Source organism: Rattus rattus, chromosome 5, assembly GCF_011064425.1.
Source record: "Rattus rattus isolate New Zealand chromosome 5, Rrattus_CSIRO_v1, whole genome shotgun sequence".
NCBI lineage: Eukaryota > Metazoa > Chordata > Mammalia > Rodentia > Muridae > Rattus > Rattus rattus.
In genome coordinates, this window is record NC_046158.1 from 142,773,505 (window position 1) to 142,801,317 (window position 27,813).

A 27,813-nucleotide genomic window follows, 5' to 3' on the forward strand; every position below is an offset into this window, starting at 1 on the left:
TCACACACTCTGTGATTCTGTTTACCTGAACCATACATACTATGCAAGTCTGTAGACATAGCACTGAGACCACATACAGAGTCTATTAGCACAGATCACAGACCCTGGAGGGCTGATAAGTGGGGAAGTGGGCTGTTAGGAGGAAGAGGGAAGTGACTCAGCATGAGATGTGGACTCATGAAATCTCTGTTCACATGTCAAAAAAAGACAGTCGATTGATTTCTTCAGTGCCATTCACAGGGATAAGAACAAGCCTTGGGACTTTGGAGAACTGCAATAGGAAGATGTGAGCAGTGGCCTTGAGCCTGGTTTTCAGGAGCAGGTCTCCCAGAGGCAGAAACATGAGGCCATTCCCAACAGAACTGGGGCACCTGGCTGCCTCAGCCCGATCACCGAGCTAAGAAGCAGATCTGGTATGTTGGAGGTATTTTTCCAAAGCCACTCTCCTTGGGCGTGAGGTCAATGTCCTTAGGAGCCAAATGGCTTGACACAGAGAAGTTCTGGAGGATGGTGGTGAAGAAGAGGAACAATTCATTTCGGGCAATGCCTTCGCCAAGACAAATGCGCTTTCCTGTGGGCACAGAGAGTGATCATGTCAGCACTCGTCCAGTGTATAGCCTTTGGACTGTCAAATCCCTAAACCCATTTAGACATCCCTGCCCACTGCAATAAATAACAGGGAGTTTAACCATTAACCTATAATTCCAGTAGGAATGTTAAGAGATTTTTGCAGGCAAATGGAACTAAAAAATACCATCTGAGTGAGGTAACCAGACTTAAAAGCGCATGCACAGTATATACTCACTGATTAATCAAAAAGTACTGGAGGATACCAAAGATACACCCAAAGATCCAAAGAAGCTAAACAAGAAGGAAGGTCCGAGAAAGGATGTTTGAATCTCACTTAGAAGGGGGAATAAATAGTCATAGGAGGCAGAGAGAGGGAGGGAACTGGGTAAGAGTTGAGTGCCCTGAAGGGATAAGAATTCTACTAGAAGAACAACAGAGGCAACTAACCTGGACCCTTGGGGGCTCTCAGAGACTGAAGTACCAACCAAAGAGCATACACAAGTTAACCTATCCCCCATCCCCACGCCCACCTCTGCACATTTGCAGCTCAGTTTTCATGTGGGTCCTGAACACCTGGAACAGGGGCTATCCCACAAGCTGTTGCCTCTCTTTGGGCTGCCTTCTCTGGACTCAGTAAGAGAGGATGAGCCTAACCCTGCAGGGACTTGATGTGCCAGGGTTGGGGGATACCCACAGGGGTTCTGCACCCTCTGAGAGAAGAAATGGAGGGAGGGGAGAGAATGGGGTACCACTGTGGGAAGGGGAAACAAAAGAGGGGAACAGCAATCTGGAATGTACAGTTAATAGATTTAAAAAAGAAAGGAAGAAAAAAAGATTAAATAAAGAAATAAACCTGAATACAAAGTTTCCATGCTTATATCCTATAGAGTCCATTAAACTAACTGAATTTGGCTGAAGGCAGCTTCTGTATGTAACAAAATAACCAAGCACAATAGTCAACTGGACTACACAGTAACTTGAGATTATACCCTTCCAAAGAAGAGCAAGTCTCAGTCACTCTTGAAGTTGACCAATCCTGAGCTGCCAACTCCTCCTGCATGGCCAAGTAAGGCAGAAATGGAGCTGGCACCAATCAAGCTGTGTGCACACGCCCAGCTCCTCTTATGTCTATAGACCCTGCCTGCTGACACTGAAGGGTGCTGTAACTCTGAACTTGCTCTGGATCAGGATGTTAACCATTATGGATGGCTTTTGTTGCTCAAATAAGTGCTCCTGATTTTTATTTCTTTTACAATGTAACAAGCTAGAATATGCAAACAGGGACAAGTGTATCGAGGCACATGCCATCTCCCCAGTGCTCACCGATAAATGCCTCCCTAGCCTTGAGACCCTACCCAGCTCATGTGGGTTGTTCTTGCTGTTGTTTCTTAAGAAAATGAATTTGAGTGTTGGCTTACAGACAATTCCCCAAGTTTCTTCCCAGGGACCTAGCAACAGCTGGCATCATCATCATCTGCCACAATTTACTGAGAGATGGGAACAAGGTGCAGCAGCGGCAGAATATAAAAAGGTCTGCTCCCTACCCCAGACTCCTTCTCTCCATTCCCCTCTACTCTACCCACCCCCCACTTTCTCTCTGTCCCCACGAGTTCCTGGTTGGCTTCTCTTTCTGTTCTTCTTTCTGTCTTCCACTTTGCCCACTTCTCTGGCTTCACTGCTTCTCCAGGTCCCCCTTATAAACCTGGAGAAATATGCCTCTCTTACACCAGCTCTGTCTCACAGTGTGATTTCTCTGGGGGGACACTTTGGCATGGGCCTGCCAGGTACCCCCTTAACCCTGCATGCCACTGAGTTATATTTCATAATGTTGGTGCCAAAAGCCTTGGGAAGCTCTCCTGGTGCTTGTGCTTCTCATGGGCCTAACTCACACACTGGGACCCTACGTCCAACACAATGCCACCTGCAACAACTACACTTTATGGCTCACAGATCACTTGCTACCCCATCCACCAACAACAAATTCTTCAGATTTCTTCCCCTCACTGTGCCGCTGTTATATTAGGACTTCAAAAGCTCAGAGTTCTAACACTCACCAATGGAGTTCTGATAAATTATTAGCCTAACATTGGTAAAACATACCACTACACGATCCATTATCATACTCACAAATTCAAGATGTTAAGCTTCCTTCAGCTGTCTTTTCACTATAGACATAAAGATGTTTCTCATTGTGCTAAATTTAAATTTATTTTTTCATCCAGTCTTCAGCTAGAAAGGAAAAGTCCTTCTTGCCCTTTCTGCTCCATGGAAGGCTTCTGTCTTCCCTGAGTTCACATTAAAGAATGCTCATAATTTTCACAAATATTGTTTACCAAGACACAATATGGTATTTACTACCTTCGTCTGCAACATGAACTTTGAAAAAGACTAAAAGTAACATTTCTAAATTCCATCTCTTTTGTGAACTTAAAAAGACTCTTCAGGAAATATACTCGGCCAGGTTCACCTCTCACGGATCAAACGGACTCCATCTGAATAAGTATCCCTATCAACAGCCTCACTTTCCCACCCATTGCCTGTTCCAGAGGATTTTGGGACTCCCCTCCCCAACTACCAAGACCATGGACCTAGGGGTTTTAAAGGTAAACCTAAGAAAACAGCTTTCCCCCTAACATTCTTAACTTTATTTTCTCCCTCGAGTCCAGATGTTTACTCAAAATCTGCACCCAGCACAGCTCCAGAGGTGCTACCCACAGGTGCTCCTGTCCACCCTCACAGGCTCTTCGACTGGGCCACGCTCTCCTAGCCGCAGATGGTCCCAGAGACCCTGGAAAGCAGTGAGCATCCAACTTTCCCAGGACTCGTCCAGCATCCCAATTTTCTTAGGGTCCCCAAAGACAGACCATCACCCCCAAAGTTAGCACGATGTAGTTTAAAGAACTGGCCAATCGCACTCAACCACTACCCCTTCCTAGTGCCTCATTTTTATTTAAACAAGAATGGAGAAATGTTGGTTTACAGATAATTCCACTGGACTTCTCCCAGGGACCTTTCAACAGTTTGCATCATCATCTGTCACCATTACCTGCCAGGCGCAAGCCAGATGCAGCAACAACAGCATATAAAAAGGACAGCTCTCTTCCACACATCCCTCCCCTGTCTCTACTTCTACTCTATCTGCCTCTCTCTCTCTCTCTCTCTCTCTCTCTCTCTCTCTCTCTCTCTCTCTATCTCTCTCTCTCTCTCTCTCTCTCTCCCTACCATGTTCCTGGCCAGCTTCTCTTTCTGTCCTTCTTTCTGTCCTGCTCTGCCCTCCTTCCCTAAGTTCTCACTCCTCTTTTATTTCCCAAATAAACCTCCATTATATCAAATCTGACACGTGATGTGATTTTCCAGGGGAAATAACTCACTTTGGCATGAGTATCATCTTACCCCCACCAGCTGCTGTGTTAAATTTCTTAGCATTGCCTTAAACACTTCCCAAAAGTCCTGACCAGGATGCTCCATTAGTTCAAGACTCCCCTCATGAGGCTATAGCCAGTTTGAATGGGATTGTTCAGGCAAGGCAACTGAGATAGACTCAGTATACTAACAGGGACCTATTGCTGTTGGTGTCCCAGAGGGTGGGCCTGCCCTCTAGTGTCTGGGAAAGGAATCACAGGTCTGTCTCACCTGTGGAGAAGGGCATGAAAGCTTCACTCTTTTTCAGTGCCCCATTGGCATCCAGGAAGTGCTCAGGATTGAAGGTGTCTGGGTGGTCAAAGTACTGTGGGTCATGGAGAGCTGAACTCAGGATGGGATACACCTCAGTGTTCTAGGAGAAGTTATAAGATAAAGATGTTAACATACCCTGACCCTCATATGCTAAACAGTCCATCCCTAAGAAACACAGTGCTGGAAAAACACAGACAGAATGAGGTTGGTAATTAGGAGAATGGAGTATGCTCATGGAGTAGCAATGAGGAGTAGCAGCTGGCCTCACCTTGGGAAGCAGGTACCCTCGGAACATGGTGTCTTTGGTGACTCTGTGTGGCACTCCAATAGGGACAAGATCTGAAAATCTCTGAATCTCATGGATAACTGCATCAGTGTATGGCATTTTACTGCGGTCATCAAGGGTTGGTAACCGGTGTGAACCGATCACCTGATCAATCTCCTTTTGGACTTTCTCTGCATAGAAAAGGGGAAGAGTAGACCTGCTTTACTGGCTTTGTAGCAATGATGTTGTAGTGTATCAGCCAACTACCCAGGAAAAGGGTGCAGTAAGGAGACCCTGCTGAGAAACTGAGAGCTTTCCAGCATAGAAACAACTGTGCTGTTCTTAAGTGCCTGTCTCTCCGTGCCCATGTTTAAAACTATATTAAATCTCTCCTCCATGAGCTTCAACCTCATTTCAGACAACAAAGGGTACTACGCAGGGAGACTTTAGAGCAATCGTGATGAAGCAAGAGTAGGCGGGGAGAAAAGCAGGAGAAATTCTCACCTTGGCAATGAGTTGACCACACACACACACACACACACACACACACGCACACACACACACACACACACACTTTACATGGAACTTTATATTAAGAACTTGAAGTTATGTCCTCAAAAATATAATGGAGAATTAGATGCATTACTAAATTAAGTCATCAACAGATGCATGTAGAAATGAATATATTTTAAAAAGCAATGGATAAATAAATATGTGGACAGATTCTTAAGTGGATGAAAGGAACACAGTAAACACCAGATTATGTATTCAACTTGTAAGTCAACAGATGATTCAATTAGTGGATGAATGGAAGAATGGTTAGACAAACAAATGGGGAATTCGAAGGCCATTTAGTAAAAGGATTAAGAAACAGAACCTGTTGATAGAAGGGGAGATGAGAGCATGAATGAACAGAAGGCCAATAGTTTGTTCAATTCTGCTGATCAAAAGAACAACACAAGTTGATTTATTGAAATAAATGAATGAAATGTGTCCTTAGGTGATTAAAGAATCAATGAGTACACAAATAATTTTTCAGTTGATTTATAAATAGTTGACTGAATGGATCCAAGGTGTGCATGTGTGTGTGTGCATGCGTGTGTGTGTGTGTGTGTGTGTGTGTGTGTGTGTGTGTGTGTGTGTAGGTATATGTGAGCATATGTGCATGCATGTGTGTGTGAGTGTTTAGTAGGAAGATAGAAGAATGAGTAAGTAAATAGGTCTTTGGATAGATTGATGCTTAGATGAGTGAATGATTGAAGGGAAAGGCAGATGACAGGTTCATTGATGAGTGGACAAATAGATGGGTAAATTAACAGAATAAGTAGATGGATGAAGATGTGGATGGATAGAAATACGAATAATAGACTAATGGAAAGATTGGAGGAAGGAAGGAAGGAAGGAAGGAAGGAAGGAAGGAAGGAAGGAAGGAAGGGAAGGGAAGGATCTACCTTTAAGTAGAAAACAACAGAAAATGAGTCAGCTGAGTGTTCATTCTCATACCACCCACACCCACAGCACTGCCCTGGTTTACAAGTAGAACAAAACATCTAGAGGTCCAGATGTAAGTGGTCTGTGTCTCTCTCATCCACTCAAATTTCTACATCCAAAAGGGAGCTAGAAGACTCCCCCAACAGTCCCCCCCATGATATACCTGCGACATGGGGGTACTTGAGCATGAGCAGGAAACCATAGCGGAGTGTGGTGCTGCTGGTCTCAGTGCCAGCAAAGAAGAGAGAGAGCACAGACTTCATGAGGTTCTCATGATGGAACTCTGTGTGATGGTTTGACTTCTCCTGGTTCCAGGTGGGAGAGAGAAGAATGGGTCAGGGGTGACTGGACCTTTGCAATGAGAAGCACACATATCTCTGGGCACTTACCTTCTGTTTGTACCCTGGACATTACAAGGCCTTAGACAATGTCCCTTGGCTTCTCTCTCTACTTTGTTCTTTCGTGGTTTGTCATGCTCTGTCTCCCAGGCTCTCTGTTCTTCTGTGGTCTTTTCTACTTTTGCCCTTTGCCTTGGGTTTCTTCCCCAGCAATTCCCCTTCTCTTTCCCTATGTCATTTTCTCCTCGTTTCTCTGTGTTTTTATTTTCCAGATGTTCTACATCTCCTCCACTCTTTTTCTACCTCTCCTCATCATCCTCTGTCCCCTCCCCTCCTTTTCTCTGACACATCCCCATCCTTCTCTCTCGCCCACCTCCTCTCTCATCCATGCAGGACTCACCTTCTCCATGCGCAGAAGGTAAGTATCGATGAAGTCTCGTGGAGTGCTGGGGTCTAAGGTGGCCCTGTGCTTCTCCACATTATGGCCAATGTAATCGAGGATTTCCTGGAGGTTTTTGGAGATTTGTCTGTGGGCACCAGGAAAGTATTTCAGGAACCCAGAGAAGAACTCAAACACCTGTAAGAAGAAGAACCCAGGAGGTCACCTGGAGCTATCAGGTCCCAAGAAGCAGGCTGTGTTCCTAGGAACAACTGTCTCTCTCCCTTCCATCCTCTCCTCTTCCCTCCCTTAGTCCTTCCTCTCTCCCTTGCTCATCTCTTGTCCCTTCATTTTCTCCCTGGTGCACATACACACACAGCATCCTATCAGACGATCTCTGAATCTTTCTCCAGCACTCTCTTGCCTTGTAGTCTCTGTCCTCTTTTTCTCTTTCCCAAACCATCATTTTGGTTTGTTTGTTTGTTTGTTTGTTTTTTTTTTAATCAACCCTCATGTTTTTCAGACTGTCCTCACACTTAATACTTATCCAAAGGTGACTGTGAACTCTGATCACCTGTGTACTGGGATTACATATATGAATTACCATACCTGGCTTATGTCATGCTAGGAATGAACCCAGGGATTAATACATGATAGGGAAGTCCTGTACTCTCTAAGCTGCACAACACCCGTGGGTCATAGTTATCTTCATATCTGTCTGGATGGCTCTGTATTGCTAAATTGAAGTCTCTCCTCCTCGCTTTCCACCCCTCCCTCTGCTCCGGGTCTCAGCCTCCTTGTCTCTCCATGCTGTCTTTGTCTTTCTTCCAGCCCTCAGACTCTCCCTCCTGCATCCACAAAGCAGCCTCTTGTGTTCCTCTGCTGTGGATACTCTTCTCTTCCCACCCACTGACCTGGCTGGAGAATGAACTTATGAGGGAAAAGGTCTGGTAGAACAGCTCCAACAGGCGCAGGAACTGGCGGTCTGTGTAGTCAAAGCGCTCTCCAAACACAATGGAGCAGATGATGTTGGCTGTGATGCACTGGAAGAGGAAGGTGGGATCCAGTGGGGCTCCTGGAGGATGAGGAGGCAGGATAGGAGACATGGCATCAAGAATTGTAGAACATTCAGCTTTGGCCCCATCTCTGGAAAGCTGCTTCTTCCACTCGCTACTTTGAGTAGCAACAGCTGCTAAGTCTGCACATAGGATGTATCCAGTCCTGCACTTGGCATTGCATACAGCATTTTATCTAATTTTAAAGTATTTAATGTTGTACATAAAATACAGTCCTATTAATGAAGAAACACTCACCCACTTGAGCTCTGGAAGGCCTCACCCTTTCTGCCCATTCCCTCTTCCTTGCTAAAAACCTTTAGATTACATTCCTAAAGCTAGTCCCCAAGGTCTATTCCCTTATTTGGCCACTTCTTGCCCTGAGGCTGACTACCAATGTCCCACTATCAAAGTATTGAAGCCCAGCAATCAAAAGCCCCCTTTGGCTCACCTAATTAACATGCCCAATTAAAATTAAACATCTCATCCTAACATGGGGTTTCCCCCTTTACCTTTATATATCACCATTTGGCTCATGTGCCACATCTGTCCCCTCTATCCAGAGGCAGTCCTTTGTCCCCCTAGGACAAATAATTCTTCCCCCTCTCTCTTGCCCTCCTTTCTCCTCTCTCCTTTGCTCTCTTCCCTTTCTCCCTGTTCCTCTGTATCCTGTCTTTGTCTCCTATCCTTGCTTCTCTCCCTCTGGGGCCAAACACTCTCCTTTGCACTGAGAACTGGGTCCTGAGGTGCCCTTTTCAATTTGTATGTACAGATAGGGTAGCTAACTTCACCAAAGTAACACAGCTACTAGTGCCTGGGAAGAGGATTCAGACCCAAAGACCTGAGAGGGGCAGCATGTACGAGTCTCCATCCTGCACCACCACCCCCATCACCATGCTGACCCTAAGATGATAAGTAACTCCCAAAGTTAGAAATGATTCAGGGGAGGATTTGGGGATTGCCTGTGTGGATTGACAAGTCTCTCATCTGTGTGTGTTCCTCCATTCATTCTCCAATTCTTGACTCTATGGTGTTCAAGAACCATCAGCACCTGCTGTCTGCTGCCTTTGATATCCAGGCTCCATGATGGGCCCTCATGAGATGTCAGCCTAGTAACCTTGGGCCACTGTTGCTACTCTCTCTGACTTTCAATGGTCTGTCTTCTGATTCCTCTGCAGATCTTTCCCTGATGCTCCTCAGACGTTTTTATCTGAATCTAGTTTCCTGTCTAAAACACTTGCAGTATTTCCATGTTTTTCTCTTTGTCCCTCCCCCTACTACTTCTTCCCACTGTCTGTCCCCCTCCCCCACACCACAATGACTCCTGCTCCCTTTTTTTTATTTTGGTCCCTCTAGTTCTAGCTCAGCTTCCTGGTCTCTGTGTCACTCTGCTTTCTCTTTTCTTTTTTCTTAATCTCCCGATTCCTTCTTCTCCCTTCCAGCTTCTGCAGGGACATCTCATCTCACAGTCTCCTGAGAAATCTTAAGAGATGACAAACACCAGTATGATGACCCGAACAACAGACAGTGTCACCAGTATGCCCCTGATAGGAGGTTTCTAAAAAGTGTCCAAACCCTACCACACAGTAAAACAGCCCACCTGGCCCCTTTGCTTCCTGCCCCACAAATCAGCATAGCCACAAGGGAAAAGCACAGTTCCTTGCTTCCCACACATGCATTGGACATAGACCGTGCTTTGAGACTGTTTTGTGTAACCATGATGTCCTTGAACACCATATAAAGTCAAGGATGACCTCAAATCTCTAAGCTCCTGCCTCCACCTCAGGTACACTATGATGATCAGCACGTAACACCCTGCCAATATTGTGGGGCTGGGGATCAGACTGAGAGTTATGTGTGCACCCACAGCATCAACTTTTTCTCTTTGAGACAAGAGTTGATGATATAGCCAAACTGGCTTTGAATTTCTGATCCTTCTTTCTCAGCCCCCTGACTACTGGGATGACAGGCTTGTGACACCATGCCTGACTAATATGTAATCTTAACATGGGCATCAGTTTCCTTGAATGTAAGAACACAGCATGCTAATCACACAATCTATTTCTCTGAGTTATTGTTGGACACTGTGAACTTCATATCTCTTTCCCTGTTTTTGTGTATTTCCCTCTCCCCTCAACAGTGTATGTTTGAATGTGTGTGTTATGTGTATGTGTGTGTATGTGAGTGAATGTATGTATGTTTATGTGTGTGTTTATGTGTGTGAGCATATGTGCATGTGTATTTGTGTATAAGTGTGGGTATGTGTGTGAGTGAGTATGTGTATGTGTATGCAAGTGTGTGTATGTGAGTGAATGTGTGTGTTTGTGTGTGTGAGTGTATGTGTGTATGTTTATGTGTGAGTGTGTTTTTTTGTGTATTTATGAGTATACATGCATGATTGTGTGAATGTGTGTGTGTGTGAGTGAATGTGTGTGAGTGAATGTGTGTGAGTGAGTGAGTGTGTGTTTGTGTGTGTGAGTGTGTGTGTGTTTGTGTTTCTCTACCAATGATGTCTCTTTCTCTTTCTTTGGCTGTACACTCATGTCTCTGTCATCTTCCTTCATGCCCTTTCTCCCAGACTCACCCTGGGATTTCCGCAGTTCCTCCACCAAACATTGGGCTTCCTCCTGAATCCGTTCTTCCACACTCCTCTTTCCCATCCCAAAGTCTCTCATGGTAGCCAGAGAGAATCGCCGAAGGGCCTTCCAGCGTTCCCCATTGGCAAAGATCACACCTGAGAAAGTAGGGGAAGCATGGGTGGTCCGGTCACACAGGAAATTCAAAGAAACCTGGGTCCTTCCCCCTCCCTTACTCTCCCCTCTTTCAGAATCAACTCTCTCTGTGCCCATTCTCCATCCTACCTCATCCCAACCTTTGAGAGTCTTACCATAGTCCTTGATGATTGGCTCAATCACAGCGATTGTTCCCCGACCAGAGAACTCCTCAGCTTGGCCCACCAGAGCCTCCTTTATGGTGTCTGTCCCACATAGCATGACCACAGGCCTTGGTCCCAGGTGTACTGTGAACACATCTCCATATTTTTCTCGAAGCTGCCAAACATAAAGGCACCAGGACTGGGGTTAGCCAGCACAGAAATTGTTGTTAAATTGTTAAAAAAAAAAAAAACGTAGATAAAGATTGGTAAATAGGCTGGCCCTGGCCACCCTTCCTTTTCTGAGGACTTAGAAATTTCAGGGTGAATGTACACCAGAAAGGTGTCCCTTGGCTAGTTGGATGTTCTAAGCTGTACTACGCTTCAGTATGACTGTGGGTGCTGGGCTAGTGTGTGGGTGCTGGGCTAGCTTGTGGGTGCTGGACTAGTGTGTGGGTGCTGAGCTAGTGGTAAACACATGGCACTGGGGAAGTAAATAAAAGAGGTTCAGAGATTCAAGAGAAACTCTGGCTGCTGTTGAGCTGGAGGCCAGCCTCCTCAACATGAAACCTTGTCTCAAAAATAAACAGGTTATAGATATAATAAAGGAAAATGTAATAAAACACTTCAATAAAATTAAAAATAAAACAACTCAATAAAATTGAATTGATGTTGCAATTGCTTAGGAAACACTACACTGTACAATGTAGAGGTTGGTTAAGTGTGGTCTCTCATGTGACTCATAGATAAGTAACCAAATAACCAGACTTATTAGAAACTATAGGGAAAAAATTGTGCCTTATACACAACTGAAGCTCAGGTTTGCTGAGAATACGTATCTGTTTAGATTTATTTGTTAAGATTGTCTCCAATTAGGCTCAATTTGCATATGAAAAAAACATGGCTCTACTGGGCAATTCAAAGGGGATAAAAAGAACTTGGTAACAACCAACATTAAGTCCTGATTCTTTTATAAGGAAGAGCAAAATTCTTCCAGGAAGGCAGAATGACCCTGGGTGTGGTGGATTGAATAAGAATAGCCTATACAGGGCTGGAGAGATGGCTCAGGGGTTAAGAGCACTGACTGCTCATCCTGAGGTCCTGAGTTCAATTCCCAGCAGCCACTTGGTGGCTCACAACCACCTGTAATGGAATCTGATGCCTTCTTCTGGTGTGTCTGAAGACAGGGACTGTGTACTCACATACATGAAGGAAATGAATACATCTTTTTAAAAAAAAAGAATGGCTTACTTATGCTTATATATTTGAATGCCCAGTCACCAGGAAATGACATTATTTGAAAAGGCTAGAAGGATCAGGAAGTGTGGCCTTGTTGGAGAAAATATGTCCCTGGAGTTGTGCTTTGAGATTTTAAAGGCCCAAACAACAAGCCCAGAGTTACTCTGTCTGTCTATAGAATAGAATATAGCTCTAGGCTACCGCTCCAGCCCTGGCCATGCTGTTTTCATGCTCCTGCTATGATGATGATAAACTAAATCTCTGAGACTATAGTCCAGACACAACCAAATGCTTTCTTCTAGGAGCTGCCTTGGCCCTGGTGTCACCCTCAGTTCTAATGTCACAGCACAGCACAGAACAGTCACTGAGACCCTGAGTGACAACCACTCAAGGGGACAGCTCTGGTCTACTGGAAAAGTGATGGTGACAATATCTCTGCTGTAAGTCTCCGATTTATCTGAACCAGGCAGACTTGAAATTCATGGCTCTGTGAAATACCTTTAATTGCCCAAAGTCTAATGTGGGAATGGGACCTAAAGGAAATTTACAGATGATAGTGTGTGTAGGATGCTAATGCCCAAACTCTATAAAAGCTGTTAAAAATTTCTGTTTGAGGTTATTTTCTCTAGGGTGATAGCCAGAACCAGATGTGCATTATTAAAGAGTTTTCTCTTTATTTCTCAAGTATTTGGAGTAAATTCTCACTGGTGAAAGAAGAGGGCTTAACCTGCCTCTTGAGATGTGGATACAGATAGATACAATACATACATAGATATGGTTATGATATGGATGTGGATACAGATAAAGATCCTTGCCTATACCCTTCGGTCTAGCTGGCTCTGGAATCTCAACCAAGAATCATCCTTTCTGTGACCCAGCTTCAACCTGATCAATGACTCCTGACAACACTCAGAGAGAATGGCCCTGAACCATCCACTGGGTTACTTGGGATGGAAAATGGATGATTCCTGGTAGTGGACCTGACCGTTACTCATGTCTACCATACAGATTGGGAAACTGCCTGGCAGTACAACCATCTCTGGGCATCTACAGGGATGCCCAGGGTCCCAGAACTATCAAAGCCCTCAAGTGCTGAAAGTCAGTGAATAGAATGGTGGTGTTTGCAAGTCATCCACCCTCATCCTCTTGCATTGAAGATTTGTTCTAATGCTTTGATACAATCATGGATCTGCGAGTTCAAATGCTGAAGGTCCTCATCCCCAGGTGGTTTTTGATAGATTAATAAAGATGCCAACAGCCAATGACTGGGCAAAGGGAGATGGGGCAGCACCTTAGATTTGAGAACCCTAACCCTAACCCTAACCCCAACCCTAAACCCTACCCCTACCCCTAACCCTAACCCTAACCCTAACCCTAACCCTAACCCTCACCCTAACCCTAACCCTAACCCTAACCCGAACCCTAACCCTAACAGGGCAACAAAGTTGAAACAAGAGTTAGAAGGTATTGACTCAGGAGCACCAGAGGGAAAGCATGCTAACCATGGCAGGCTTAGAACTGCCAAGCCTTTGGCCAGTCAAGTTATTTCAAAAATAACCTTTTGGTGTGTGTGTGTGTGTGTGTGTGTGTCAAAAATGTGTGTGTGTGTCTGTGTGTGTGTGTGTGTGTGTGTGTGTGTGTGTGTGTGTGTGTGTGTGTGTGTGTGTGTGTGTGTGTGTCCACAGATCCAAAAAGCTGTGTGTGTGTGTCTGTGTGTGTGTGTGTGTGTTTCATTCACAGATCCAAAAAGCTGCTGGGCAGATGTCTGGAAGCACAACCCACAGAGCATAAAGCAGAGTAGCTACACTCACTGCTACACTCTTGTAAAATTTAGCTCATACCAGATTTCCATGCAGCAAAAAGAAATAAAATGCTAATGGTCAGTGCCCTGTGTTGTTTTTGAAATAGTGCTAAGAAAAAAAACTATGCATGTTTGATTTACGCGTGTTTATGTTTTGAGACAGGATCTCACTATGCTTGCCAGATTGGCCTAGGACTCACTACGTTGCTTAAATTGTCTCAATCTGTTACTCTCCTGCCTTCATCACTGAAGTGCAAGGGTTGCAGATGTAAGACACACTTGTTCCTTAATGTGTTTGTTCTAAGTGTTTTTTCGATCCACTGCTGGTTGAATCTGCGAGTGGAGAATCTGCCTTTGTGGAGAATAAGCTATGACTCTTGTACCTGATTAATTAACTGGATTACTTCTAGAAGCCTTCTTAAAATCTTGCGAGAAGAAGCACTAGTAAGTCCACACCGAGGGATGTTGTGCAACGATGAAATAACGTATCCATCAGACTGATGATGGAAATGATCACCAGCTTAATATTGGCAGAAAAGCAGATTCTGCTTACGTTTGCTGTTGTCGAAACAAAGTTTGAACACAGGTAAAGCCAACCCATTGTGTGAGAATAGTGAGATGGTGGTGACTAGAGGGCATAAGACAGGGACCAACCTTAGTGTTAATTGAGCTGCACATCGTGATAAAAAATATGTTCTGTTTGAAAATTCATTAAGTGGTACTGGTTTTAGAACAGTGTTTCTCAACTTGTGGGTCGAGACCCCTTTGGGGCATAAAGGACCTTTTCACGGGAGTCCACTAAGAACAAGCATAGATATTTACGTTATGGTTCATAACTGTAATTGAATCTTAGAAGAGCTGCTGCCCCTGCCATTTACTCTTGAATGATGGCACTTAGCTATAAAGCAATGTCTTGTAAATAATCAGTGGTTGTTATCTGAGATTCATTGGCTGCTTTTTTCTTGGGAATTTCAGGCCCTTAGCCTGACTTCAATCATAAGACATTCCTGGCAAACCTGGAATTCTTACAATGACTGTGTTTGCTTAGGTAATAGTTCCCTGAGACTACAACTAGATCAGATAAGAGATCTTGGTATGCAGGAATAGACTCGCTCAAAGGCCTTCTATGTAACAATCAATAAAAGGCCTTCTATGAAGCTGCTAGGACATCAGTTATCAGAGGCTGATTCTCCCTGCTCCTTTTACTAAACCTATTATTCTCTGAAGTGTTTCTCTTTCTCCCACATAACTCGAACCACCAACACATAACAGAAGCAAAATTACAGTTATAAACAATAATTTTATGTTTGGGGGTCACCACAACCTGAGGAAATGTATTAAAGTGTCACAGCATTAGGAAACCTGAGAATCACTGCTCTAGAGCAATGATCAACTTTAAAAATACCAGAGCTCAAAAGTTATTACTAGAGTGGCTGAAGAGATCATACAGAAGTTAAGCTGTCAGGCAGAGGACCCGGGTTAGGTTCCCTCCACCTGCACAGAGGCTCAGAAGTATCTTCCACTCCACTTCCAGGAGATCCATTACCCTCTTTTGACTTCGGCAGGCACCAGGCACACACAAGGTAGACAGATACTCATGCAGGCAAAACACTCTTATACACAAAATTAAAGTAAATCTAAAAGAAATAATTTTCAAGGCACAATTGAAGCTCAGTGACCCAGAGCACTTGCTGCCCCATCATAATGACTGGGGTTTGCATTCCAGGACCCAGTTATAAGCTTGCTGTCCCATGCACACCTATAACCCTAGCTCAAAACTGGAAGTGGAGACAGCATTGTGGGGATTGCCCATTTCCAGCCTACCTGAGAGAATGCCGAACCCAGGTTCAGGGAAAGACTCTGCCTCAAAGGAATAGACAGAGAGTGATAGAGGTCAAGAATGCCCCCATTTGACCTCCAAGTACTGGGTGCATGCACCAGCATACAAAGTACACTTACATTCAAGTAGACACTAATGATGATGATTGATGATGATAATGATGACTATGATGATAATTGTTTTGTTTCAGACCCAAGGACAAAGGACTGAGGTACATACATATTTTACATATCAAAGTGACCTGGCCTCCAGGTTCTTCCAGTATCCTTCAGTTCCTACCTGGCATGCCCTGCCCCCAACCATGAATTTTCCAGCCAAGTGTCTGGGCTTCCCTTCCCTGTAAAGCTCCTCCCTATGTAATCCTAACATTTTGTCTCCTCCTCCTCCTCCTCCTCCTCCTCCTCCTCCCTCCTCCTCCTCCTCCTCCTCCTCCTCCTTCTCTCTCTCTATGGTACGTCCTTATTATCTTTTCTTTTCTCCCCACTCTTACCCAAGGCAATTTTCCTAGCATCGGTCCTTGGGGCCACCCCAGAGCAGTTTCCCAATAAGCCTACCTTTAATATAACCTAATCTGGCTTGAATTAGTTCATTTCACCAGTGGAGAAATAACGTATCAATAACTAATTGAAATTCTGTCCAAATTCTAGGAAGCACCTGCAGAACTCCCATCAGGCAAGGCTCTAGCACGTCTGACCATGGGGACTGCCTCCTCTTCTGAGTCCTGATCAGAAAAAAATGTACCTTTTCTGAAACTTCTTTCTTTCATGTATTCTTTCAGATGCCAACCAAAAGCTGGGTTTTCCCCAACGCTGAGGTTTTCCCTCTCTTTTTCCTAAGCTCCCCCACTTTTTCCTCACCATGTGGCTGCTTTGCAAATAGCGTAGATTCCTCTAATTTTCGCTCCCATCTTCATCTTCCAGCAGCTGCCAAGATTTGCTACTTGCCTACCTTAGTGTTTTTAACCTCAAACTCTAGTAAGATTGCCTTTGTCTTCCTTCTGCATTTCTTTCTAACACCAGTTTCCATGGTAGCAGTGGGCTTTCCCTGATGACCCAAATGAAACTCTAAAGAAAATCCTCTGAGGATTAAAAACAAAAAAAGTGGCCACACTGAGGGACCTTAGGATCCACCCGAGGGGAATCCCAGGCTCTGATGTCAGCTATTCCAACAGTTATTAGAGCACCTGAAAATACATCTCAGGCAGACCACTCTTGAATCAAGCCTCAGGAGCTGAAGAATTAAAATTTCAAAAAGTTAGGACGTGCCTGAGAGGGTGTTAGAGATAGGACCTGCCAGACCAGCTATCAGCCCCAAGGACATTGACCACCTGTAGCCACCCCCTCCCCTTCCTCCACTCCCCAGAAGTGTGTCATCCCCCTGAGTGAGATAAGCCACCCTACCTGCCTGCCGAGCTGCTAGAGAGCACGTACTCCTTGCTGATGTAATTTCGCGCCGAAAGTAACTGTGCACCATTTGAATTGACCAATCATGTGTAACCGCGTGAATGCCCCTAACCTCCCCTATATAAACCCCCGAGTTTGGAAGCTCGGGGTCGATTCCTCTGTCTCCTGTGTGAGATACGTGTTGACCCGGGATCCCGCTAAGACCCGGGATCTCGTTAATAAAGCTACCTTGTGCTTTTACATTAAGAATGGCTACTCGTGGTTCCTGGGGGCACCCCATCCCACAATTGGAGCGAGAGACACGTCCCCCATTTAGGGGTACACTCTTTCATTTGGGGGCTCGTCTGGGATCGGAGCGTGACCCCCCGGAACCCCAAATGCCCCTTGGAGGTACATTGGTGTGAGTTTTGAAAGCGGCCGCTGTGTATGTGTATGTATGTGTGTGTGTGTACGTTGTGCTTCTCATACTGTGTATTGTGCCATGGTCTAAGGTTTAAGTTGGGTGCGCTCGGGTGGAAGGGCTTCCCACCCCGAATTTGAGTGCACCCCGTTTTCGAGTACATCTGGGCAGATGGGTTTCCTGCCCCGTATTTGAGTGCACTCGGGCGGAAGGGTTTCCTGCCCCGGACAGACGGTACACTTGGGCAGATGGGTTTCCTGCCCCGTTTTTGAGTGTACTTGAGCGGAAGGGTTTCCCGCTCTGGACAGGCGCCTGTGAGTAGAAGGGTTTCCTACTCCAAATAGTCTTTTTCTTTCTTTTTTTTCCTTTTTAGAAAGCTCACCGGGGGACGCCCCAATCGCGCAGGCTCTGGGACGCGTGAGAGACGTTCCGAGAGCCAGCCTTTGTCAGGAGGACCCGGCAACTAGCAGTCAAAAAGATCTGACTGTGATAACCCCTTTGTCTTTGATGGTGGACCATTGGACGGATGTTAGGGCAAGGGGATACTCTGGAATTCTGTTGGGAGGTAATATCAGATGGTTCGTCTCACCCCAGAAGCAGCTAAGGTTAAGCTGCTGTTTGGGCAAGGATGCTTTGTTTTAGTCTTGCTCGTCTGGTTTGTTTTCTGTGGTATTGTCGAGTGTCTTTTTTGGCTTTTTTTCGTGTTTGAATTTGGACTGACGACTGTGTTTGAAATCATGTTTTGCTTTGTTCGTTGAAGAGTTTTACTTGGTCCCCTTAATGCTTAGTGAGTAAGAAACTTAATCTTATGGACCCCGCTCTAGTGGCGGTGTGTTGGTTGATAGCCAAAGTTAATTTTTAAAACAGTGTTTTATCTGTGCTTGTGCTCGCAGCCAGCTGAGATAAGCTAGAGGAAGATTTAAATTTTGCTTGGGAGTAAGGAATCTTAAAGGCGGAGTTTCAGCCAGTTTGACACTTAGTGTGTAGCTGCCTAAAAGATCAGAAATGCTGTCAACAGGCTATAAAAAAAGGGACAGGCTGTGTTAGAAATGCTACAGGAAGAATGATCTAAAAAGGCTGAGAGTGAAGTGGGAGAGGACTATAAGGAAAACAAGAACAAGAAAGGAATTTCTGACATTTGCTCACAGAAGGAGAGCGTTCATTAAGAGAAGTTCTTTAAGGGAGCCTGCCTTATCAGGCAGTGGCCAAGGTCAGGCTTAATGTTTTCTTTTCCATGGGCTTTTAAACCCAGTGAGACAGTTTGGTAAAAGGGCTGCTACTGAGGTCCTGATAGCCCCAGGTGAACTGGTTACGATTCTTTTGTCAGCCACCTGGCATCTAACACCCAGGTTCTAACCATCTCTCCATCCTTTTGTTATTAGTTGTTACTAGAAGCCTAGTGTCATTTGGAGGCTGGTTCTCTTGAGAGGCAAAGCCACAGAGCTGACACTGAAGAGAGCCCTCTTCACAAGATTCTCTTGTTTTCTCACCATCCCATTTGAGATGTTTGTTAGTAACTGTTAGAGGTCTTCTTTACCACTGAGGAAAGACGGAATCCTACCGGAGGCCAGAAAGAATGTTCCAGACACGGATGGAAGGCCCTCACTTCTGCCTGTTGACTTCAATACGCCCAAAGGTAGGGAGTGCCAGGTCTGCCGCCAGGCTCCAAGGGTGGGTCTCTGAGGGGCTAGAAAATGCCCCACCAATCTGGCTAAGATAAGGAAAAGATATGAAGAGAAAGTTACAGAAATTTGAAGGGTTAAGCTAAGTCACTGAGAGCGTTATTGTAAGTTGCAGAGAAAATAAGTTGATGCGTGGTTCAGGGTCTGTGCAGAAAAGTGGACAGCACCTAATAGCTGTAGAAGAAGATGCAGAGAGACTGGAAAAAAAGAAAGAAAGGTAAAAAGAACAGGAAGCTAGAGAAGAAAAGAGACAAAAAGAAGAGGAAGTTAGAGAGCTAAAGAGAGATAAAAGATGAGAGAGAAACATATACTGGCTACAGTAGTTAGGGAACCTAGGAAGACAGTACCTGGCAACAGAAGAGAATTCCTGGCTAAAGATCAGTGTGCCTAATGCAAAAAAAAAAGGACACGGGTCAGGGACTGCCCAAGAAAAGAACAAGAGGGCCACTGGAGAGCTTCTTGGTCCTAGAGTGCTGGCTATGTACAGAGATAGAAGGGAAGTGTGGATACAGGGACCCAATGCTCTGTGCTCCTATGCCCCCCAGTGGGCCAATATCCAAAGACCTTGAGTACAGGGGGCTACTACTGTCAACAAACAATACTTATGGACTACCCGAAGAACAGTGGACCTTGGCGTGGGCCGGGTAACCCACTAGTTCATGGTCATCTCTGACTGCCCCTATCCCTTGTTCATGAGAAAATTGCTCTCCAAAATGGCTTGCAGGGGCTGAAATAGCTGGGTGAGGCCATGTGTATGCATATCTGCAGACTGTGAATGTGGAGCTTAAGACCTGTCTCAGTGCACCAGTACCTGATGCTGGGAGGTGTGTGGCTTAGCGCTGTTCTGCTTGGAACACACTGTTCCTGCCAGCCGGGCACTAACAATTATCACCCAATCCAGGACTTAAACTGTGATAGAGTGGCTGATGTTCTGCCTTTGAATAGAGTGTCCCAAAAGATGGGACCACTGGTCAGCTGCCATGGACTAGATTCTCCACCGGTTGGGGACAATCTGGTCACCTTGCTGCCCAATCTGGACCTGGAGCCACCACAGCACGAGTGTCAAGTACTGACAGAAGCCCATGGATGGAGGAAAGACCTCTGCGACTGGCTGATTGACCCCTGCTGAAAGCCGAGGACCTTGTCCACAGACGGGAACAGTTCTCTTCATGAATGAAGGTCAGAGACAAGTGGGTGCTGCCATGGTGGACAACACGATGTCATCTGGGATGGCTGAACTTCTACCCCCCAGCACATCAGTGCTGCAGATGCCTTTACCATCTCTTGGATGCCCTGGTGAAGCCAACAACTGCAAGAGACGGCCTCGATAGTCATCAAGAAGATACTGGAAGAAATCTTCCCCAGTCTGGAGTGCCCAAGGTAATCTGGTCAGACAACGGCCCTACTTTCGTTGCCAAGGTAAGCCAGGGTGTGGCCAAGTATTTAGAGGTCGATTGGAAATTACATTGTATTTATAGACCTCAAAGTTCAGGACAGGTAGAGTAAATAAATAAAATTTTAAAAGAGACCCTGACCAAATTAAATTGACCATGGAGACTGGCGCAGACTGGGTGACACTCCTTCCCTCTTGCTCTCTTCAGAGCAAGAAATACCCCTTCCAGATTCAGCCTTACCCCCTTTGAGATCTTATATGGGGCCTCAGCTCCCCTGACTGTATTAGATGATGTTACTGAACCAACATGTCATAGTGCCATAGTAATAATGATTTGTGTGCCAGGCTAAAAGACCTACAGGTGATACAGAAAGAAATCTGCTCACAGCTGACAGCAGCCTATGCCCCGGAGACCCCTGAGTTCCAGGTCTGAGACTGCAGCTACACTGAGCCCAGACATTCGAACCTTGCTGGAAAGGACTGTACCTGGTGCTGCTGACCACCCTGACAGCTGTCAATTCTCAGCCCTCACCAGCCGTGTACTAGCTGTTGGGGCTGAGAGCTGGGACCTAGAGGGAAATTCAGTCATGTTTGTCCTGGATTCTATCAACATAGGTGTGGGGATAGGCTTCATTTCCATTACAAATGATGTAACATTACATATGTTAGTACTCTTAATACTTCTTGGGACTGTGCCTCAGGGATCACAGCCTGTATAAGTTTAGAAGTTCTAAAAGCTAGTCATGACCTTGGTGTATAGGCTTGGATAGTGTCCAGATTAGAATCCTCATGTTAAGACAACAATACCAAGCTGTTATGCTAGATGAAGCTGAGTTCTCCATGTAGTCCTAAGATTAGAACTACTCCCAAAAGGAAGTGGGGAATGAAGAATTAAAATTTCAAAAAGTTAGGACGTGCCTGAGAGGGTGTTAGAGATAGGACCTGCCAGACCAGCTATCAGCCCCAAGGACATTGACCATCCGTAGCCACCCCCTCCCCTTCCTCCACTCCCCAGAAGTGTGTCATCCCCTGAGTGAGATAAGCCACCCCTAAAGCTGCTAAAGCACGAACTCCTTGCTGATGTAAAAACGAAAGTAACTGTGCACCATTTGAATTGACCAATCATGTGTGTACCAGCGTGAATGCCCCTAACCTCCCTATATAAACCCCGAGTTTGGAAGCTGGGGTCGATTCCCTCTGTCTCCTGTGTGAGATCGTGTCGACCGGGATCCCTAAGACCGGGATCTAGATTAATAAAGCTACCTCGTGCTTTTACATTAAGAATGGCTACTCGTGGTTCCTGGGGGCACCCCATCCCACAATTGGAGCGAGAGACACGTCCCCCGTTTAGGGCTACGCTCTTTCAGAGCCAGACTTAAAATCCTAATGAGGCGTCCAATTAGCAGAAAGGAATGCCTGTTCTTGTGAGCCTACCACAGGAGTATAATGAGTGTATGAGTTTTGTGCCTGGGTGTTTGTAAATTCAACAAATGAGTGCAGTGCCCTCAGAGACCAGAAGAGGGAGCCAAAGACCCTGAAACTGGAATCAGGACAGTTTTGAGCCATGGTGTGTGTGCGTGTGTGTGTGTGTGTGTCTGTTGGGAATTGAACTTGGGTCCTCTAGAAGAGCAGCCAATGGCCCTCACAGACATCTCTCCAGCACCTAATTTGTACATTTTAAAATGCCATGTGTTCTGACTTCCCCTGGTCCTCTGCCTAGGGTTTGTAATGTTTGCAATGAGTATGTATACTCATGCCTGCTCCCAGCAGCATGGGATCACTGTCTCTTCTCTTAAGGTCTCCGGTTCGCTTCTCCCCACTCCTCTCTTGCCTCTTGTCCATCATGTCTCTACCCAGACTCCAGTCAGGACCTTGTTTTCCTCCCTCCACTTGGTTGTTAAAACCACTGATTCATTCGAAGGGTCCCTGTCACACTTAATAACCCCACCCTGTAGGAAAATACCAGGTAAGCAGCCACTCACAGTCCTTAATGACAGAGTGATCTCTTAAGAAGAGATGATGAGATAGGATAAAGAAACTAGTTACCCTGGAGCAAGAACCCTGAAGGCTAGAGTTTCAAGATTATCCTCACTGGATGTCAGGAGTCCCAGACAATGTTCTGGTTCTTAGTTTCTCTTCCTCCTCCTTCTCAGCCACATCCTCCTCCCCCCATTTCCTGCTCCTCCTCCTTTGATTTTGCTTATTTTACATGTGTGGGTGTTTTATCTTCATGTGTGTCTGTGCACCACATGCATGCAGTACTCACAGAGGCCAGAAGAGGGCATCGAATCCCCTGCAGCTGTTTGCAGAGTGGTTATGGGCCCTTTATTTGGATGCTGGGAATCAAAACCAGGTCCTCAAAGGATCAGCCAGTGCTCTTAAATGCTGAGCCAGCTCTCCACCATCACCACTCAGTTTCTTATGTCTTTTAAAGGAGCACTTCTTTCTAGAGTTACGTGTGACTGAAACTTCTGTCCAGACACAGGTCACCACTGGGCAGCTTTGGAAATGGGTCTACCAACCACCAAACTGCATCCCATTTCCAAAACTATTTCGAAGTTCCCATTCTTGAGAAGATAATGTTAAGGAGTCTTAAAAGCAGTTTACAATACTTTCACTCCTCCCTCTTCCCTTCTTCCTCCCTCCTCCCTCCTCCCTCCTCCCTCTCTCCTCCCTCCTCTCTCTAGTCATGAGTGCAGACATGATATTCTTACCTGCTCCAAAGATTTGTCTCCTCCCTTAAGAGTTAATTAAGATGGCCCTATCAATCACCTAGCCATGAGACAAGCCCTGGGAAGACTGACTCACCTACACCATAAGGAGATGGGAGGAATAATCTTTCCCTTGCTGAGAGGGCGTGTTTATCTTTCCCAGGAGGCCTGCCCTTGGTGTAGCTGCATGGAGAACTTCTGTCGGCAACTTTTCTAGCCCTCCCTCAGAAGAATCATCACTTGTCCTTCTCTTTCTTGTTTGTCTGCTTCTTCTGGATCTCTATCAAATGCTGGATCTGCTTTCCTTGATACTCTGTGCTTTTTCTCCTTTTCTCTGAAACTAGACCTCTTACACACACTCTTTCACCAGGTGGCAGCCCGAAAACAACATGGAGTCCCCTCCTCCTCATCTCCTACTTCCTCCTCTGGCAGCTGCCAAGATTAACAAATTGCCTGCCTTAGTGTTTTCCTCTCAAATCCTAGTAAAATCATCCTTGAGCTTCAAAATGATGTAAAGACTTAGAAAAGCAAACCTTTTTAGTTGAATGTTTTTAGTGCAAAAGTTGGCAGTGGTTGGAAGCTAACCCTTAGGCTTGTTTCTCTACTCCTGGCCAACAGAATTTCATCACACTTTAAAAATCATTCTCAGGGTTGGGGATTTAGCTCAGTGCTAGAGCGCTTGCCTAGCAAGTGCAAGACCCTGGGTTCGGTCCCCAGCTCCGAAAAAGAAAAAAGAAAAAAATCATTCTCAATAACACATACTTGATTAAAGCCCACATGATAACTTACAACAACACAGTCACCTGGGAGAGTAGCTCTCGGTTTCTTGAGCCACAGCTAAGGATTCCAGAGAACGTTCCAGATGGCATACCAGAAAACCCAGGCCCATCAGTACATGAGCAAAAACAAGCAATTTGGAATTGAGCTAGAACTCATGGAGCTGACATGGCCCTTATAAGCTGCTGTATTTGAGTCAGGCTCCTGGCTCAACCACAGCATGCTATGACAGCCAAGCTGGTTTCTCCTGGGGCTCCTGGAACACCACCACTACTTGGTATCCAAAGCCACCTGTCTGGACCAGCTGCCCTTTGCTGTTGCCTGTTCCATGTACTATGCCTTGAACATGCTTTAAGTGTCCTCCATGGGTTCACATGCTGGAGGCTCAGTCCCCAAAGTGATTGTGATGAGAGGTGGTTGAGCCTTCAGCCTAGCGAGAGGCATTGGATCTTCAGGGCAGATCCAGAGAATACCTCAATACTGGACAAGCAGAGAGGGTTGGATGCTTGGAAAATTGATTATTAAAGAACAAGGCCACCCCACATGGTTAGCCCCTTCTACGTGTGACAGATTCTCTTCTCTCCTCTTCACTATGTTGTGACACATGCAGAGGGTCCTCACCAGAGGCTGGACCAAAGGAGTACTTGATCTTAAACTATCAATGTCAATGATTATTAGATAAATAAACCTCCTAGCTTTGAACTGTCATTTGTGTGTGTGTGTGTGTGTGTGCATGCTACATGTGTGTGGGTACTCCCAAAAGTCAGGGGGAAATGTCAGATCCTCTAGAGATGAAGGTACATTCAGTTGTTAGCTATCCTATCTGGACACAGGAAACCAATCTGGACCCTCTGGAAAAGCAGCAAGGATTCTTAACCCCTGAGCCATCACTCTAGGTCCATATACTTCCTTATTTTAAAAAAGACCTCTTGCTTATTGTTATAACAACAGAAAGCAGACAAAGGCACCAGGAAACTCTATCTTGCTGGTTTAGGTGGACCGTTTCTCTTCTAACTATTCTTGGTTTCAGTCAGACCCGTTCCTCCTTATGACCCCAAAATTCGACATCTACCATTCCTCCATTACATCATGCTCTTGTTCACCCTGACTTGCTCCTTCCTCATCTGTTCCTCATTGCTCCCCAGAAACAGCTTCTTTTCCCCCATTTATTCTCAGTCCAGAGAGTCTTTGGGAATTTGATTTTATCTCTTATATAAACCTTTATGGACCTCGGATGATCCTAAAGCTCAATTGGTATAGGAGCTGGAAAAACAGCTTGATGTTTAAAAGCATTTGCTATTCTTTCAGAGGCCCTGGGTTCAATTTTCAACACCCACATGGTGCTCACAACCTGTAACTCATTTCCAGGGGATCCTACACTCTTTTTGAGCACCAGTAATGCACATGGTGCACATGCAGGCAACACTCGTGCACAAAAAATAAGAATAGACCTTAGGGGGAAACATCCTCTTCTTTTGCCTGTGTTCTGTATCATCCAGGTGAGTGGGTGACATGTCTAAAGCTCTATGTGTTTATTCTATATCTCTAACCATACTGTCACCTCTTGGGTGTCAGGGATGCAGCCTCACTCTCTGATCCTGCCACAATTACTGCTGTACAGTCAAGCATGGAATTTATTATTGTTCAAAATACATAGTGAGAAAGGCAACCAGACCAAACATCACAGTTGGTATAGGATCTGATTTCCTGCCAACTGCACATTTCCCAGACCCTAAGAGCCCTGTGTGTTTATGACATTAAGATCACTGTCACTAAGACGGAGCAGAGACTGAGGGAATGGCCAACCAATAACCAGCCCAACGTGACACCCATCCCATGGGCAAGCACCAATCCCTGACACTATTGATGATACTCTGTTATGCTTGCAGAGAGGAGCCTATCTTAATTGTCATCTGAGAGACTCCACCCAGCAGTTGACTATAACAGGTGCAGAGACCTGCAGTCAAAAATTGGGTGGGGCCCTGAAGTCTTATAGAAAAGTTGGGGGAAGGATTGAGGGCCCCAAATGGAATAGAAACTCCACAGGAAGAAGACCAACACAGTGAACTGACCTGGACCCTTTGGGAGGGGGTGGACTGAACTAGAAACCAAAAAGCATACACAAGCTGGACCTAGGCCTCCCAGCACATGCATAGCAGAGGTGCTGCTCAGTCTCCATGTGGGTCCCAAACAACCAGATCGGGGGCTATCTCAAAAACTGTTGCCTGTCAATGGGATATGTTCTTCTAGCTGGGCTACCTTGTCTGGTCACAGTGGAAGAGGGTGTGCCTAGCCCCACACAGACTTGATGTGTTAGGGTGGGGAGGATAACCAGGAAGCCTCCACTCCTTCAGAGGAGAAGGGGAAGGGATAAGGCACACCCAAATTAATTAATTAACAAATTTAGTAATTAATTAATTAGTGGGAAGTTAACATGGGACTTTAAGTGTCCCCCGAGTAAATTAATTAATTAATTAATTAGAAAATATCACCTTCACTGCAGGGGAAAGATGCAGCATTGTGGATGCTACCACCACTCACTGGAGGTCTGTGGGCAGTGGTGGCCCTGGCTGGGAGAGGGAGTCAATTACTTTTTGGTATAGTCACTGCTGAGTTCAAGTTATGACAAATAGTCCCCACCTGTGATCAGGAAGTTGCCAGCATCTCACCTTTCATTCACCAGCCCTCCCACCTGAACCTAGAGCTCAGAAAACATCCATCCTTTGTCTTCATACTAAGCGGTCTCCAAGAAATAAACTCCACATCAACCACCCCTAAACGACCCTAACTAAACTCAGTGGGTAAAAACCAAAAGGGACATCAAGGTAGGAAGAGAAGTGTTGGCCAAATGAAGGGTTTCTGAGGCAGAGAGAGGGAAAGGAGAGAGGATCACAGATGTCAAGACCCAGCATATGTGTACATTAAATTGTCAGTGGATTTCTTAAAATAAATCAAATAGGATGTTTCTCACACATGGGATGCATGTGTTTAAAACACATGTGGCAGGGTGAGGTGACACACTTGTCATTCGGAGGCTAAGGCAGGAGAATCATGAGTTGGGAGCCAACCTTTAAAAAAAAAACACAGAGAGAGACCCCGTGTCAAAAACTAAATTAACATAACTGAATTTGCCATTGATGTTGGGGAGCGGGAATCTTTTAAAAGCTGGGGGTAACAAATACAAGGTTCAAGAGTATAATCTCCACAGCCACGGCGGCAGACAAAAGGGTAGATCACTCAGATCTCAGGTAGGATCACGGATACTGATTATTAGTAAGTGGTAATTAAATGTGAAACTCCATGTACAAAGCACCAACATAGAAGCTGGTAGGTAAATGCCAAGCCAGCTGCTGGAATAAACATTCCCACCCATCCCTCCTCCTGTCCTGCCTCTCTTTCCCTTTGTCCTGGAACACCTCTTGTTGGCAGAAGCAAACCTGAATGTTGATGCCTCTGCTAGTTTTCTTTCTCTTCTGGAATGGACAAACCCCAAGGAGTGAAATTCTACCGCTTATACCTCAACACCTCTACACCGCTTGCCCTCCAAGTACAGTGCCCCCACACAATTCCAACATAGCAAGATTTGCCATCCACCACAATAAGCATCTTACCCTCCCCTTAGCAACCTTCCCACCTGAACCTACACCCTGGAAGGAGTCCCTTGCTCTTCCTGCTGAGTGACCTCCAAGAGGAAACACGGGAACCTCCAAGAGGAGGGCCAGGCCCTGTGAATGTCTCACCTGCATGAAGGAATTGAGGAGGCCTCCTCTGTCCAACTGCAGGAGGTTCCCCAAGAGGGGAAGGGGACGAGGTCCTGGTGGGAAGTTGCCACGGGACTTTGGGTGTCCCCTGACTAAGAGTAACAAGAAGCCCACAAGGAGAGCAAGGAGGAGCAAGATACTGGGCTCCATGGTCCTGGTGT

The 27,813-nt window shown here is 45.6% G+C and overlaps 1 protein-coding gene across 3 annotated transcripts; it reads right to left on the reverse strand.

The window, feature by feature from the left end:
* Nucleotides 1-27,813, reverse strand: LOC116900744 (cytochrome P450 2B1). 3 transcript variants are annotated; one of them, XM_032902449.1, is made up of 9 exons: nucleotides 27,632-27,813; nucleotides 10,661-10,823; nucleotides 10,358-10,507; nucleotides 7,633-7,793; nucleotides 6,740-6,916; nucleotides 6,165-6,306; nucleotides 4,514-4,701; nucleotides 4,204-4,345; nucleotides 1-571 (listed from the first exon to the last, which is right to left on the reverse strand). In XM_032902449.1, the coding sequence occupies exons 1-9, from the start codon at nucleotides 27,800-27,802 to the stop codon at nucleotides 390-392; spliced, it is 1,476 nt and encodes a 491-aa protein (XP_032758340.1). In that variant the 5' UTR covers nucleotides 27,803-27,813; the 3' UTR covers nucleotides 1-389. The 3 variants fall into 3 exon arrangements, with proteins under 3 accessions (XP_032758340.1, XP_032758339.1, XP_032758342.1); XM_032902448.1 differs by having other exon boundaries at nucleotides 2-571; nucleotides 6,165-6,303; nucleotides 6,713-6,916; nucleotides 27,632-27,802; XM_032902451.1 differs by lacking the exons at nucleotides 10,661-10,823; nucleotides 27,632-27,813 and adding an exon at nucleotides 15,718-15,742 and having other exon boundaries at nucleotides 2-571.